Here is a 15,665-nt window from a genome sequence, read left to right as displayed (position 1 = left end):
GGTGTGTCCAGTAGCCACGTAAGGACCCCAGCTGTTCCTGGCAGCCCCCGCCCATCCCGCCAACTTTTTATCCTCCGACGGGGAGAGGGCCACATTCTATGGCTCATGTAACTCTGTGCCAGGGGTATAAAGTCCCTTACTTACATTTATGTTGCCCCTTCCACTTACTTCCTCTAAAGCTCTGTGCAGGATGGTGGGCAATGAACCAAATAAAGCAACCAGAATGGCCGAGGTGGCTCATTGCTTGGTCTCTATAATCATCATGGTAGAATCAGGACTGAAGGATCCCGAGAGGTCCCTTCTTTTTTTTTTTTTTAATTTTTTATTGAATAGAATTTTATTTTCCAAAATATATGTAAAAACCCTTCTTAACGATAGGGAAACAGGTTCATAGATGTAAATTGACTTGTTCAACATTACTTGGTTCTCAAATAACTATGGCTAAATTAAAATCCTTGCCATCGGCTCTCTTTGCTTAGGTTTGGAATTATTGATAAAGCTTTCAATTATTATTAAGGGTTTTATTATTTGGATCCAGTTATGTTTAGCATGTTGAATTTCAACATTTAATCAAGTGGTCAAAACCACAGGAGTTTTGAAAATTAATAGCCTCTTGCTGATAGTGTTTAAAAGTACCTTTTTTGGGGAGGCAATTGGGATTGTGACTTGCCCAGAGTCAAATAGCTATTGTCTGAGACAGGATTTGAACTCAGGTCCTTCTAACTCCAGGACCAGTGCTCTATCCACAATAACCTACCTGCTCCAAAAGTGACTCTTTAGACGAATTCTGCTACTCAGTGTGGTTATTGAAACAATGCACACCAAAACCTTTTCCAGCAGAAGTCACAATCACATTAAAATCTTTTTATTTACTCTGAAGCTCTTTTTCAAAACAACTAGTTAGTGGTGTTGTGTAACATAAGTTGTTACTCTTTGTTTCCTCATCTGTAAAATGAGGGGAATTGACTAAAAGGATCACAAGAAGCTCTTTCACGTTTAAATTTCTATCTATGTAGAAAATGCAAACAAAGTATGTTAGATAAACCCAAACTGAGGCACCTGGAACCCATATCTTTTGCCAAAGACAGAAAAACAAAAGTGAATAAAAAGGTCAGCCTCCTGAATCTGCCACCAATCACAGGAAACAGATTTTGTTTGACTTAGCTTCAGGAACTTTCCAAGAAAAACATTTAACATGTTTTTAGTAAATTTTGCTTTTGGTCTTTGTCACAATAATACTCTACTCTTTCTACCCAACTGATACTGCTAACATGAATCTGCCTTTCTCTTGAATATTTTTTAAATTAATTGGGTAATTTAAAAATAAATTACTACAAATTACTTTTTTAAACAATTTTTCAATGTATATTTGTTATCTAATGCTACTTAGTTTCTAAGGACTCATAACATAAATGTGGAAAAAGGCTGAACACGATGCTTTCTTTTAGGGAAGTAAACATATAGTTTGTGCAAAAGTTAATTTTATAATTTTATAAACATATTTTACCAAAATTCAGCTTTGCATTGATGGATCACACCATATATTCCTAAATAGACAAGATCTTCTAGATTCAAAGACAAAAACATATACAGAGGATAATTTAAAACAGTTAATTTATTAAAAATAGCAAATTCACAAATACTTATTTAACATTTTGTTGCTATTGGCCACCGACATACACACTGAGTAGTGTGCTGATTGTCTACTTGTAAACTGAAGCTAAGCTGTCACAAGCCAACTTATGAGTAAAAATTGGAACAATGCTGATGAGCTTGAGAAGGAGAAATCCTTCAGTCTTGTGAACAACACTTAGCATGAAATAAATGCACTTTCAAGTCTTACCCTCAGCTTTTAGATGATAAGGCAGTAATATAAAGCATAGCAGCACAATCTTGCAGTCACATTTCCTGATTTAAGACTTCAACATAGCCTGACCTCCAGCTATGGTGAATTACAGCAGTCAGATTTACTAAAAGCAATGTGTGAAAACAATCAGTTGCATATGCACTTTAATTCTTTGTTGTGGAGAAGATGAATCAGCTTCTGAATTCAGCTGGATTCAGATGACTTTTTCTCTGAATCACAAGACAAATGAGTGAATTGCATTTTCTTTTAGCTGGTAGAGGTATTTGGAACATCTTGAGCATCTGCCAAGTGAAGTTTTTGTCTGAAGTGACCAGTTAAGAAGCTTTTTGTTTTTAAATACATTATTATTTTTTTTTAGTGAGGCAATTGGGTTTAAGTGACTTGCCCAGGGTCACACAGCTAGTAAGTGTTAAGTGTCTGAGGCTGGATTTGAACTCCTGACTCCAGGGCCAGTGCTTTATCTACTGCGCCACCTAGCCACCCCTTAAATACATTATTAAGCATCAAAAAAGTCTTTTCAGAGGCTATAAAAAAACCAAGTACATTTTGAGGCTGTAGGGGTGAATATATACTGAGAAAACATTTTTCTTTCCTTGTAAAAATACGTTATTTCATCAAATGTTTCCCAATTACATGTAAAAAATTTAAACTTTAACTTGAAAAAATTTGAGTTCCAAATTCTCTCCTTCCCTCCTGTCCTCCTACCCCCCCAAGAAGGCAAGTTAGTATCATTTTCTTTGTCGAATCAAATGTCTTTTCATAATCAAACAATAAGCACGGGGAGATCTTATATTATCTACATCTTAAACTATGGAATGGTAAAGATGTGGCCCATTGCTGAATATCAGTTGTGAAAGACTATTTGTTCCCTACTAATAACCTCATCAAAGATATCCTTGACTACCACAGAAAGAACTGTCCAAGGATTTTTTTATAGATGGGAGAGTAACCATATGGATTAGTAATTGATATTCTCTTGGGTCACTTTTTTGGATATTAACAAAGTCCAAGATTTTTCCTATGCCTTTGGTATCTTCTCCTCCTTCAGGTACCTTGCAAATTGATCCCTTAACATCCTCATAACTGTGTGGGCTTCAGGACAGATCTCTTCTGCATATACTGGTCTAATTTGGCTGCTTTTCCCATCTTTATTCTCTTTAGTACCATGTTTACCTCCCTATAAGCACAACTGGGACTCTGACATTACAGTCCAAGTGTAATGATTCCACTATCCTTGGGGGCTGGGTGGGGTGAAGACAGATTTTTATTGTAATCTTTGCAGCTTTGTTCCATTTTTCTTCTGTTTGTAATTCTCCTGCTTTTATTCTTTAATGCTGTTGGTATGACTTTACTTAGTTGTATGTCTAACTAAACTTATTTAAAGTGGTTTCCTCTACCCTAATTCTCTCTGCTTTATAAGATCATGTTGCCTGTAATTTTTCATCAACTTTCTTTGTAAGATTTTAAAAATGAAGCTATATGCTATTCCAGTGTTGCCTTTGGCTGCTCTCTACTTGGCAAGTAAGTCAAATGTCTGCTGACTAAGGTGTTTTATGGGTTCTTTTGAGCTTCTTTGTGGCAAAAGATTTTAGATTAAACTTCTGTATAGAATTATTAGAATCAGTGCCAATGTTACTTTTGCTGTCCATTTACCATCTCTCCTTTGTCAACTACCTGCCTAAATAATTAAGGATTGAATTGTTTTAATTGTACTCCATACATACATTCTTCTCTTTCTTCTTTTTGCTTCTGAACTTTGTACAAACTGATGGTGATTCTGGGATAACACCTATATCAATAACTAATTTTTTCTTGTCCATTAAGATATAATCCATTTCATTTTCTGTGATTTGGGGGGTATCTACCATGTCTAGCACCTACCAATTTTTTCTTCCAAGAGATTTTCCTAATATAAAAGCATGAGATTTTGATTCTGCAAACTCTACAAGTCTTTGGTATCTCTCATTCACATGCTTTCCTATATATTTCTTGCCACAGTCACCTTTTTTCCCTCTCACATCTGTACCAGAGTATGTACTGATTTAATTTGGAGGGTCTTAATGAGTTCTTCATAAAACTCCTCCAACCTCTTCATCCTTAGTAATCAATACTGGCACATAAGCTTCAATTATTATTATCCTTTTTTTTTTCTTTTGTGAGGCAATTGGGATTAAGTGACTTGCCCAGGGTCACACAGCTAGTAAGTGTTAAGTGTCTGAGGCTGGATTTGAACTTAGGTCCTCCTGAATCTAGGGCCAGTGCTCTATCCACTGTGCCACCTAGCTGCCCCTCAATTATTTTTTATGGTGGAATTATTTTTGACTTATCAATGTCCTTTGTAAACTGTGACACTCAAAATTCAACACAATATTCCATATGTGGTCTGTAGTAGAGTATAGCAGTATTCCTTATTACTAGAAGTTATGTTTCTCAATGCATCCCAAGATCACGTTATATTTTTTGTTCCTCATCACGTGGAATTTAGTCTTCCCTACACTTATGTGTCATACCCTATCCTTCAGGACTTAGCACCTAATATATGCTCAACAATAGATTACATGCTTTAGGGGCTACCTAAAAAATATAAGACATGGCTCTTGCCACCAGGAATTTGGAATTGTCACTGTAGGCAGAAGGCATATCAAAAATGAGGGAAAAGAAGTAAAAATGATTACAGAGAATGAGAAGATCAGACTGTTAAAATAAAGAGTTGGGGCAGCTAGGATAAATCACCGGCCCTGGAGTCAGGAGGACCTGAGTTCCAATCCTACCTCAGACACTTACTAGCTGTGTGGTCCTAGGCAAGTCACTTGGGCAATTCTGCTTGCCTCCCCCCCCCCAAAATAAATAAAATAAAATATAGCATATATTTCGGGGGGGGGCGGGGTGAGGCAAGTGGAGTTAAGTGACTTGTTCAGGGTCACACAGCTAGTAAGTGTTAAGTATCTGAGACCAGGTTTGAACTCAGGTCTTCCTGAATCCAGGGCCAGTGCTCTATCCATTGTGCCACCTAGCTGCCTGAAATATAGCATTTATGATAGTCAATAATAGGAAATAGTATTGAGTATCAGTGGGGTCAGATTATGAAGGGCCTTGGAAGTTAGTCTACAAGGAATACTCTACCAAACAAGTTAAAAGGATCCTTGGAAGATAGATATAGTTTTGGAAGGGACATGAGAGGTAATCTATTTCCAATTCCCTCATTTTACAGAGGAAGAAAGTGAAAGGTTGAAAGTTGCCCAAAGTCACACAAATTGTGAGTGATATGGCTGAGATTTTAACCCAGGTCCTCAGACTTAAAATCCAGAGTACTTTTAACTGTACCATGCTGCCTTACACAAAGGAGGATAAATCTGATGGAGTAAAAATAAGGCACCTTTTAACTTATGGAGTAGGAGAGTGACAGGAAGACATACAGATATTTTGAAGGAAGAAATGAAAAGACTTGGTGATTGACTGAATCTGAGTAGAAGAATAGATAATATTACTGATAAAGATAAGAGAAGATAGGAAAAAGAACCAGGTTTTGAAAGGAAAAAATGAGTTTCGTATTAGAGAAACTAAATCTAAAGTGGCAACCGGGCATCCAAATGTAAATGCCTAGAATTCAAATGAGAAACTAGCACTAAAGACAAAAATTTAGGAATCATCAACATTGAGAAAATAGTTGATGCCACAGGGAATGTCTCTCTGAAGAAAGAGGAAAAAAGGAGCAGAAAAGCAAGTACTAACTCTTGAGGGAACACTTAACTAGTCCTACATTGTTGTCTGAATTTTTTTCATATGACAGTGCAGCCAGGATCGATTTCCGTCTTCTCTAATTTCTTTTGCACTTATCTGCACAAAGCACTGTCCTGAATAATACAATTTGGCACTTCATAAGTATATGATATTACAATCTATAACAGTCTTGTTTACTAATTGTTTCATGGCATACTGGCTTGTCTCCCTGACTAGACAAAAAAAAAGGGATGTCATAGAATCTACGGAGTATTTCAGACAGTAACAAGCTCTTCACATAGGTCATAGTCAACAAATACTTGCTGACTAAAAAGTTCCTGAAAAGGTGACTAAAAATCTGAATTTTGTAAATCAAATTATATTTTGTAAATTAAATCACATAACCCTTTAAAAGCACTAGCAAGAAGTAATTCCATGATGAATATTCAACTTAAAAAAGTAAATGTCCGGTGATTAACAAAACAGATGTCATTATATAGTATGGAATCCAATAGAGAAAGCCTACATTTTAATGACCACGAACTAATTTTAAGCATTTTAAAAGATGTTCTTAAATTCTATGCATGCCACTGTACCCCATATATATCCTATTTTGCTTTGCTTCAAAATAAAGAATTTTCCAAGGCTATTTACTGTCCACACAAAAGTTAAGTGTCCTTATGACAAAACACAAAATTTTACTGAATTAATTCATAGAAATCACCAGGATACTGTGTCTAGAGGCCTATAGGAATAAGCCCCATAAGTAACAGTTGGCTGTCACTGCTCTTTAGTTGCTTCTGAGCAGCACCCTTAGCTAAAAACTTCCCCGGAACTAATCTCCAGGAATTCCTTTCAGTATAACTTTCCCTGTAGATATTTAGCAAAGGATACATGGAAGAATTCAGTTCTTCTAACTGTAACAAATAAGAAAAATATTTTACTTTTGACAAGAAGAAAGACAGTCAAAATCCTATCAATGTTACAAATTTCCACAGAATAGACACTTTTAAAAAAGCAAAAATTACTATTTATAAATAGGAAAGAGAAGCCACTTCATCTATTTCTTTCTCTCAGATGGAAAAAAACCAGTTCAGAATATACATGCATACATATACACATATACATATATACACATACAAACACACACACATATACATACATACAAATATATACATATATTTGTTTGACCTTAAAGGATGGAGAATTTATTTAAGAAAAAAGTATCTTTTATATTTATTAATTATTTAAAGTCTGGAAATCATTTCACTGATGTAAAGAACACTTAGTGAGAAACTACCTCAATCCAGGCCAACTGGCCTACATTTCTGAGGAGCTGCCAGGGGTGGTGACTTGCCTAGAGTCACGTAGCCAGTATGTGGCAGAGGCAAGACTTGAACCCAAAAGCCTTCCTGACTCCAATACCAGTTCTCTATCCACTATGGCATCCTGCCTTAATTAATTAAAACTTTAAAAAGACAAGAATGGACTATATTAAAAACTGGAGCTTTGATACCATTCTAAAATTATCTACAACTAATCAATTGATCAGTGAAAAAAAATCAAAAGAAACATTTTTGATAAGTGAAAAATTTAGAGTATATTATGCATATATTTATTTGCTGTGGCTAAGTGCAAGAGGTATATAAACACATATTACACTAGGTAAAAGACTGAATATTTTAGACTTGAAACAAGCACAACAATTTAACAGCTGCCCTGCTTGAATGAAAATTAAATGAAACTGACACTCTTGACTATTTACCTGGGATAGTTTGTTAATTGTGATCAATAAATAACAGATTCTAAGTCTGGAATTAATATAGCTCAGAATTAATGTTTGAAACTACCATAAACACAATAGCTATAACTCTGTCTTTTAAATTTTTTTTTAAATTTAGTGAGGCAATTGGGGTTAAGTGACTTGCCCAGGGTCACACAGCTAGTAAGTGTTAAGTGTCTGAGGCCGGATTTGAACTCAGGTACTCCTGACTCCAGGGCCGGTGCTCTATCCATTGCGCCACCTAGCCGCCCCTCTTTAAATATTTTTTAAAATCCAAAGTAATTTTTTAAAACTGCATCATAAAATGCATGAGATATAGGAAATATCCTTTAATAAAAGGACCTCTACCACTATATCTTTTTTTTTCTACCACTGTATCTTAATGGATCTGTACAGAAACAGATACCCAGCTTCTAGTATAAACATCGACATTCAAACATAATAGCTTTTTTCCCCTAATATATTCCTTTTTTAAAAAAGCTTTTTTTTCAAATAGTACTCACATCTGACAGAAGCCTATCCAGATTAGCGTCACTGGCTATTTTTCTCTTATCCTCAGGAAGTTCCTCTAACTCCCCGTAGAGCTCCAAATTCAATCGAGCTAACTTCTCCTGCATTCCTCGAACATGTTCCATCTGTTCTATGGAACATTCATTTCCTAGTGGGAGGTGAGGAGAAAAGAGGGAAGGAGAAAAGGAGGAAAAAAGGATCCATAGCTTTAATTAGGTTACAAAAAGTATTAGTATAAATGGAATTCAAAGTTAGCAAGTATAGGGGGAAACTTTTTCAAAATGAGAATTCCAAAATTAATTGATCTTCCTTTTTCCTAAGTTTCACACAATGTTTTATTACTGTCTACAAAGTAACCTTCTATTACATTCGAATTTCTTACAGTAACAGGAAAGTGGCTGAATATAATAAGGGATATTCTGGGCATATTTTGAAGTCAGACAAAAGAAGCTATATTATAAAATCAAAGTATTAATAGGCATAAAAATAAGCACTAATGTATTTAAAAATATTGCTACCTAGTTCATTTTTAATTAGATAAGTGTTATGGTTTGTATGAAATCAAGGTCCAAAAGAACTCAACTATGCATCATTTTATCATTCAGTATATAATCAGTTTATGAAGCAGAAATAATGTACAATTATGATTGATTAGAAGAGAAAAGAAACAAAACCCTAAAGTGTGGCACTTATACTGCTGGAAGCAACCACATAGCAATTACACTAAAACCATATTAAGTTGAACTGGAGGTCAGTTTAAAATAGTGGAAAGTGTTAATTAGAAACTTTAAATAAATGTTATTATAATACTTTCAGGTACAGGCAGCAAAATAATTTACACTACTAGCTAAAGATGTTTCTAAGTGCTGGTACTGTTGTATCTAATTATCCAGTAAGATTTCTTTGAAATTAGTAGCACCATTTCTAGATAAACTATTAATGTACTGAAGTAATTTAAAACATAAAATGTGGTTAAACATGTCTCTCTGCAATCCTGTTGTAGTACAAATTCAATTTTAGAAACTTTTCCCACAGATAAGTACCAAAACACACTAAACATTAGCTGAAGGGAAGTAAAAAATTCAGAAGCGAGGGAGTCTGAATTTAAAAGAAAGTTAGTGTTTCCTCTTGCCAGGTCATAATGTCCACAAAATAATTAAGCAAGTCAAGAAAGAGTATTCACGTTATAATATATTCCAAATTTAATCAGCTGGTTCCAACAAAACCAATTCTTTCTGGATAAGGCATCTCATAGCTGCTCATATATAATTAAAATTTTGTTAATGCAAGTTTTGATTCTGCTGATGTTTTTGCACTTGAAAAATATCACACTATCACAAATTTAAGGATTTTTTTAGGCCACCCACATTGACTAAGGCATTTTCATTCAATGAACAGCAGCAAAATAATTGTGTAGTTTCTACAAGAGGCAATAAAATAATGGGGGACATGAATGCCCCAAAAGAATAGGAAAACTTTATAAATTGTCAAAATTAACAGTTTTACAAAATGTGTTATAGACTCAGTTTACTTTTCTTAAAAATAGCTAGAGAACAGGAACCTGGGATCTCATATGTATAAAGGACACAGGCAGGAAATAAGCCTGTGTTTGAAAGGAAGGAGGAAAATAACCTTGAGACCTTCCTAACCAGAAAAACTAATCCAGACTGAATTTTCTAAGACTATCCTTGCTTTCAACATTCTCAACACACTTATTTGGTGACAGTAATCCAATTTAAGAGTTCAAGAACATTTTCTTTTATTTTCTTACATAAGCTTATTGAAATTTTATAAGTCAAATTTTGATTTATGCTTTTCAGCATGAATACTGAAGAATATTGTTTATTAAGTAGATACAAATAAAATAACTACCAAAGTAAACAAAGATCCCCAAACTCAGGAAACAAAGATGACTTAAAAATCTTAAAGAAAAAATCCATGGTTAGTTACCAAAGGCTTGAAGTTTTCCAGAATGGAAATCATTCAAAAGGCTCAGGAGACCCTTCTCCATCTCTTGAACATCTGAGACATCGGTGAGAAAAGAGTGCTGAATTGGTGCTGCCTGGGCGCCCTTTCCTTCCCCTCCCTGAGGTCTTGCCTTTTCTTTCATACCTCTGGAGACATTAAATACGCTCAATGTGAAACTTCTATCTTCAGAATCACTTATAGGCAATACATTAAAACCAATCCATTGTGCAATGATTAGCAAACTTAATGAGGTGTCCTTAAAAATCATCATAAGGAAAAAGCTAACCAAAAATCCCTAACAACCAGAGGAAGATCTAAAAGTAAGCATAAGAAGTGAAAACCTTAAAATTTATATAAAATGATATTAGATCACTAAAGCATTGAGAAAATTAGATTTATTAATTTATTATTTAGGCAGCTAAGTGGCACAGTGGATAGAGCTCTGGGCCTGGGGTCAGGAAGATATGAATTCAAATCCTTCCTCAGATATCTGTGTGACCCTGGGCAAGTCAATTAACCTCTCTTTGCCTCGGTTTCTTCATCTGTAAAACAGGGCTAACAATAGTACCTACCTTTCAAGGATGTTGTGAGGGTCAGTACCTGGCACATAGTAAGCACTATATAAAGGTTAGCTTCTATTATTTAAATATTACTTCAATAAGAAATATGTGAGGAAGTTGCCCCATATAAAGTCTGAAAAAAGGATTTCCCATTGAAGTCAGACTTTTCTAAAATTCTTATTTGCAAGTGATATTGTACTGATTACATCAAACCCTGAAATACGACAAAGATTCCTCAGTGAAACTAACTACATAAGAGAAATTTAGTCTAACCATGTACACTTGAGGGAAAAAGTTTATCCATCATTGTTTAATTCCTCCTGGCTTCTAAGACAGGCTCTCTCCTGGTTCTCCTCCTCTTTCTGCCACTACTGCCCTGATTCTGTTGCTGAATTATCATCTATCGCCTGAACCCTAAGTGTAGGTGTACCTCGAGGCTCTGTCCTGGGCCCGCTTTTTTCTTTTTCTCTTTCATGGGTTCCAACACATAAATGCTTCAAATCCATAAATGCATCACTAATCTCTTTCAAACTCCAGTCCTATTGTGCATAGCCACGTGGTTTTCCATCAGCATCTCAAACTCAGCATGGAACAAATATTCAACAGTGCTTGTCATATTCCCTGTAAGCCTACCTGTCTGCCCACCTTCCTTATTTCCATGCTGGTACACTTCTTTCTTCTAATCATCTAGATTTATTACCTCTGAATTATCCTAGACTCTTTCCTCTGTTGAACCCGGTTCAAAAACTTGCAGTAGCTCCCTACTTCCTCTAGGATAAATGCTTCTCACACTTCTCAGCCTGGCATTTACAGACCTTCATAATATGGCTCCAGTATACTTCTCAGCCTTATCTCACACAACACTGTTAGCTATTTCCCAAACTCCTGCATCAGTGCATTTCCATGAGGAAAACTCCAGGGTGGCAATGTGTCAGGATCAGAAAATGAGGAAAAATCCAGAGGGGAATTCAGGTATGACTATAAAATATTTTAATTTAAACATAATGATTTTAAGATAGAGAAAAGCTAATAATTTAGTATATCTGAAAGTGACTTTGTATCTGTATTTGTGCTTTTGGCTATATGAATTATGACAATCATTAACTCCAGTTTACAGGAATTTAAACTCAAAAGAGTGAATTGACTTGTTCAGGATCACACAGCTAGTTCATAAATAGATGGGTTAAATCTTCTGAATTCCAAGTAAAGCACCCTATCCACAGTGCCTTCTCAATACTTAATGGCGTTTAAATATTCCTTTAAGATTTGCAAGGTGCTTCACAAATATTACCTAAAGTTTATTTTTCACAATCACCCTGGGAGGCAAGTGCTATTATTATCCCTGTTTTATATTTGATGAAACTGAGGCAGATAGAAGTTAAGTGACTTGTCCAGAGACAAATAACTACTAAGTGTCTGAGGGAAAATTTGAACTCAGGTCTTCCGGATTCCTGGTCCAGCATTTTATGTATTGTATCACTAGGTATCTCATCGGGTTATACTTGATTACTTTTTTGTAAGCATTCTCATATCTTCATCAAGAATGTTTTTATTGAAGGGCAGCTAGGTGGTGCATTGGATAAAGCATGGGCCCTGGATTCAGGAGGACCTGAGTTAAAATTTGACCTCAGACACTTGACACTAGCTCTGTGATTTTCAGCAAGTCACTTAACCCTCACTGTCCTGCCCCCCCAAAAGAATGTTTTTATTTCCCCACATTGACTGTAAGACTATCCATAAATAAAGCAACAATGTCTTCTTTACTTACTTATTTACACACACACACACACACACACACACACACAATTTAGGCAGAACTGTAGATAGTTTTTTGCTCAATTTCAATAATAAATTTTATAAAAACAGACTGTGATAACTAAAGATGTTATGCTACCAAAGTATTTAATAAAGTAAGAAGAAAACTCTTATCTGGGTTTAAAATAGATTTCAATTGAATTTTCAAATCCATCCCACTTTCCTTTGAATACGACCAAAGCAAACATATTCCTTCCCATTTGCCTTTTTCAAGTTCCTGGCTCACTCATCTGTTCCAGCCATAAATTTTTTTTTTCAACCTTCAGATTATGACCTTTGATTGTTCTTCAACCAAGAATTTTCTTATTGTGCTTGTAAAAATCTCCATACTGTCATCTTCACAATAGAACTTTTATTCACTTTTGCTAGACATCCATCTAATTGAATCATTAATCTCTGTAATACAGACTATGCCATAAGACATATTATTTAGCAAATAAATAAAAAATAAATAAAAGTACTACCAAGAGAAAAAATTTTTATGAAGAAACAAGAAATGTTTAGTGTTTCTTTAAGTACCATTTTCCTCCAACAGTTCCAAAGATGAAGCTTTACCTTTTTAACTTTGGTCTTTGTGAAGTTGACTGTGATGTAGGATTTGAAAACCCTGTACTTTTACTCACTGGCAGAGAGTTTTTCTTGGAATTAACAAGCTGAGTAGAATGGGAACTAAAGGATTTAGGACTCTTCCTTTTTATTTTCCTTTCTTCCATAGTTTTATGCTTCTTGATGCACCAAGACCGGTTTTTTAAGACCTAAATAAGGAAACACAGCTATTATTCATTCATGTAATATTCTTTCAGCAAACATTTATTTTAAGAATATATTTTATTTTGTTAAATATTTCCCAATTAAATTTAAAAAATTTTAACATTCATGTTTTAAAAAACTGAGTTCTAAATTCTCTCCCTCCCTCCCATCTCTCTCCGATCTCTTATGAAGCCAAGTAATATGATATCGAGTATACATGTGAAGTCATGCAAAATATATTCTAGCTGCCCCCTCCCTTCTAAATCTTTGATCCTATGAGTCCCTTAGTTGTTCACTGTTCTCATGGTTTCTCCCTTCCACATCAAAATTTGCTAAGACAGGGGCAGCTAGGTGGCACAGTGGTTAGAGGACCAGCCCTGGAGTCAGGAGGACCTGAATTCAAATCAGGCCTTAGACACTTGACACTTACTGGCTGTGTGACCCTGAGCAAGTCACTTAACCCCAATTGCCTCACCCCCCCAAAAAATTTGCTAAGACAAAGTCTGAAAAATTCATTCACACTATAGAGTAAGACATTCAATAAACATTTATTAAGGACTTATTATGTGGCAGAGTATTACATCCTAAACTGATAAGGAATTGATGTCATCTGTTCCAAGAGATATTTGTACTTTAACAGGGAACAAAAATCCCTAAACTAAATAAATTATGTTCTTGTGGAATTTAAGGTATTCATGATATTCATGGTTAAGATAGTAGAGTCCAAGGAGCTTTCAATAAGTGAAATCATGCAACATATATACTCTTAGGTGTAAGGTTGATTCTAACTATATGGCAAAAAAGGAAACAAAACACAACACCTCAAAACACTCTAAATAGCTTCTAAAGACTACCATATAGGGATTTCTCCTTCCCCCAAATTGGAAGAAAAATGCCTGATATATGGTGGTAAATGGCTTTCTGTAAGGAATATCAAGTATGAAATATCTTATATTTTCTCAGTTACCAGTACTAATCCCAACAGATACAAAATGTTTGCCATGCCTGACTGCATGTTATATTTTTCTATAGGCCAAGGCTTGGATAATATTTTAAAACCATATAATTTGAGAAGTATATTGCTATTTGTCTGGTTTGAGCATGTCTGTAAGAAGACTCATTATTTTGTAACCTATGTTCAATGATAAATAGGCTATGATCATTCAGGAAGAATCAAATCAAGAGTTGCTACACCTAAGAGTTACTTAACAATTAGGTTGGGTCTAGATTTTTCACTATTATCTAGATAAAAATCCACCAACACAGGCATTTATATAACTCTTCTCATCGTGAATTTACTCAACCACAAATCAGCTGGAATTTCTGCTGCTTCACAGGAAAACAAGTTTTTACTTAAGGAAGGATCAAATATCCAAGCCCTAATCCTCTGAGTATGAATCAGCTTAAACAAAAATGCTGCAGTAGCAACTCCCCTCTTCGCCAGTGTTACATAAAAGATCATTTTCTGGTGGTTCCCTTTCAGCCAGCACATATCAAAAATTAAATGCAAAGATGATTCAACAATTTGCCTAAAACGCCAGACAGATATTAATTTCCAGAAGAGTCCAGGATACACACATACACACACACACACACACACACACACACACACATATTCAGGGTTATACAGTGGAGGGAGCACTAGACCAGGAGTCTGGAATCCTGGCTTCTAATTCCATTTTGGCCCCTAATTTACTGTGTAACTCTAAGCTTCTGAGCCTATTTCATCTCTCCAGACCCCCGTTTCCTCATCTATGAAATGAGGAAGCTGGACTAGAAGATCTCTGTGATCCCTTCCGTGTCTAAGTCCCCTTCGCGTTCAGCGATAAACTATCCAAGAGCAATGAAAAGAAAAACACCGGGGAGGAAATGCCAGAACACAGCTCCCCTCCAGCTCCAAACCCTACGAGGCAAGAAGGAAGGAGAGCTGCCCCTCGAGTCCCCCAAGCCACTCAGCTCCAGATCTCCTGGACAGCACCCGGAAAGGGCGCGGAGGCCTGGCTCCGGGAGGGCCGCGGTGGGACGGGCTAGGACTTATCTCCAGCCCCTACCTGAGGCGGGAGGAGCAGGGCGCGATACCCCGGCTCAGCCCGCACAGCGGCCGCAGTCACATCGCAGCTGGGACGCCTTCTCAGACTCTTTTGTTTACGGAAGTGACGAGAGAGGATGGCGCCCCGGCAAGTCAGACAAGAGCCCCGCCCCTTTCCGCTGGCTAAGGCGGGTTCCTGCCTCTTCCCCTTCTCCCGCATCGTTTTGGAGTTTTCCTGCTCTTCCTTCTCCTCTCAGCGGCTCTCACTCGAGTGGGAGCAGGGAGAAAGGACCTGAGTGGACGTTGTCATTTGGATTTAAGAGATGAGCAAGGGGGATACAGAGAAGGGGTGACGATATGCGGACCCTTCGCATTCCCCCTTTCCTAGGGTCTGAGACGCGGCGAGGTGTTCTCATGGGAAATGTAGTCCAAATGCCGGAATCCCATCCCTCGCTCTCCTGTGTGTTGGGTCCGCTCTGGAGAATGTGCCACTACATTTCCCAGCATGCTCTGCTACGAAATGCTGGGACCCGGAAGTTTCTATGTTGCCATAACGATTCTTCCAGATTTGGTCCCTCTCAGGACCCTGAGGTAAAAGTCTAGGAGATTTTTTTGCAGCCAAAGATTCAGTATCATGAAGTAACATTTTTACAGCAAAAACTA

At 36.4% G+C, this 15,665-nt stretch overlaps 1 protein-coding gene across 1 annotated transcript in view; it reads right to left on the bottom strand.

Annotated features, from left to right (window-relative positions):
• Positions 1-1,597: 1,597 nt before the first annotated feature.
• CCDC28A (coiled-coil domain containing 28A) overlaps positions 1,598-15,665 on the bottom strand; it is a 29,969-nt gene continuing 15,901 nt past the window's right edge. Inside the window, 7 exon segments of the mRNA XM_044003495.1 lie at positions 1,598-2,168; positions 6,482-6,504; positions 7,874-8,028; positions 9,831-9,994; positions 12,779-12,978; positions 15,025-15,234; positions 15,236-15,264. Coding sequence (XP_043859430.1) covers positions 2,114-2,168; positions 6,482-6,504; positions 7,874-8,028; positions 9,831-9,994; positions 12,779-12,978; positions 15,025-15,234; positions 15,236-15,264 — 836 coding nt within the window. The 3' untranslated portion in view covers positions 1,598-2,113.

The sequence above is a fragment of the Dromiciops gliroides genome, chromosome 4 (assembly GCF_019393635.1).
Source record: "Dromiciops gliroides isolate mDroGli1 chromosome 4, mDroGli1.pri, whole genome shotgun sequence".
NCBI lineage: Eukaryota > Metazoa > Chordata > Mammalia > Microbiotheria > Microbiotheriidae > Dromiciops > Dromiciops gliroides.
The sequence above is the reverse complement of the archived record's forward strand: the minus strand, read 5'-3'. Positions and strand labels throughout refer to the sequence as shown.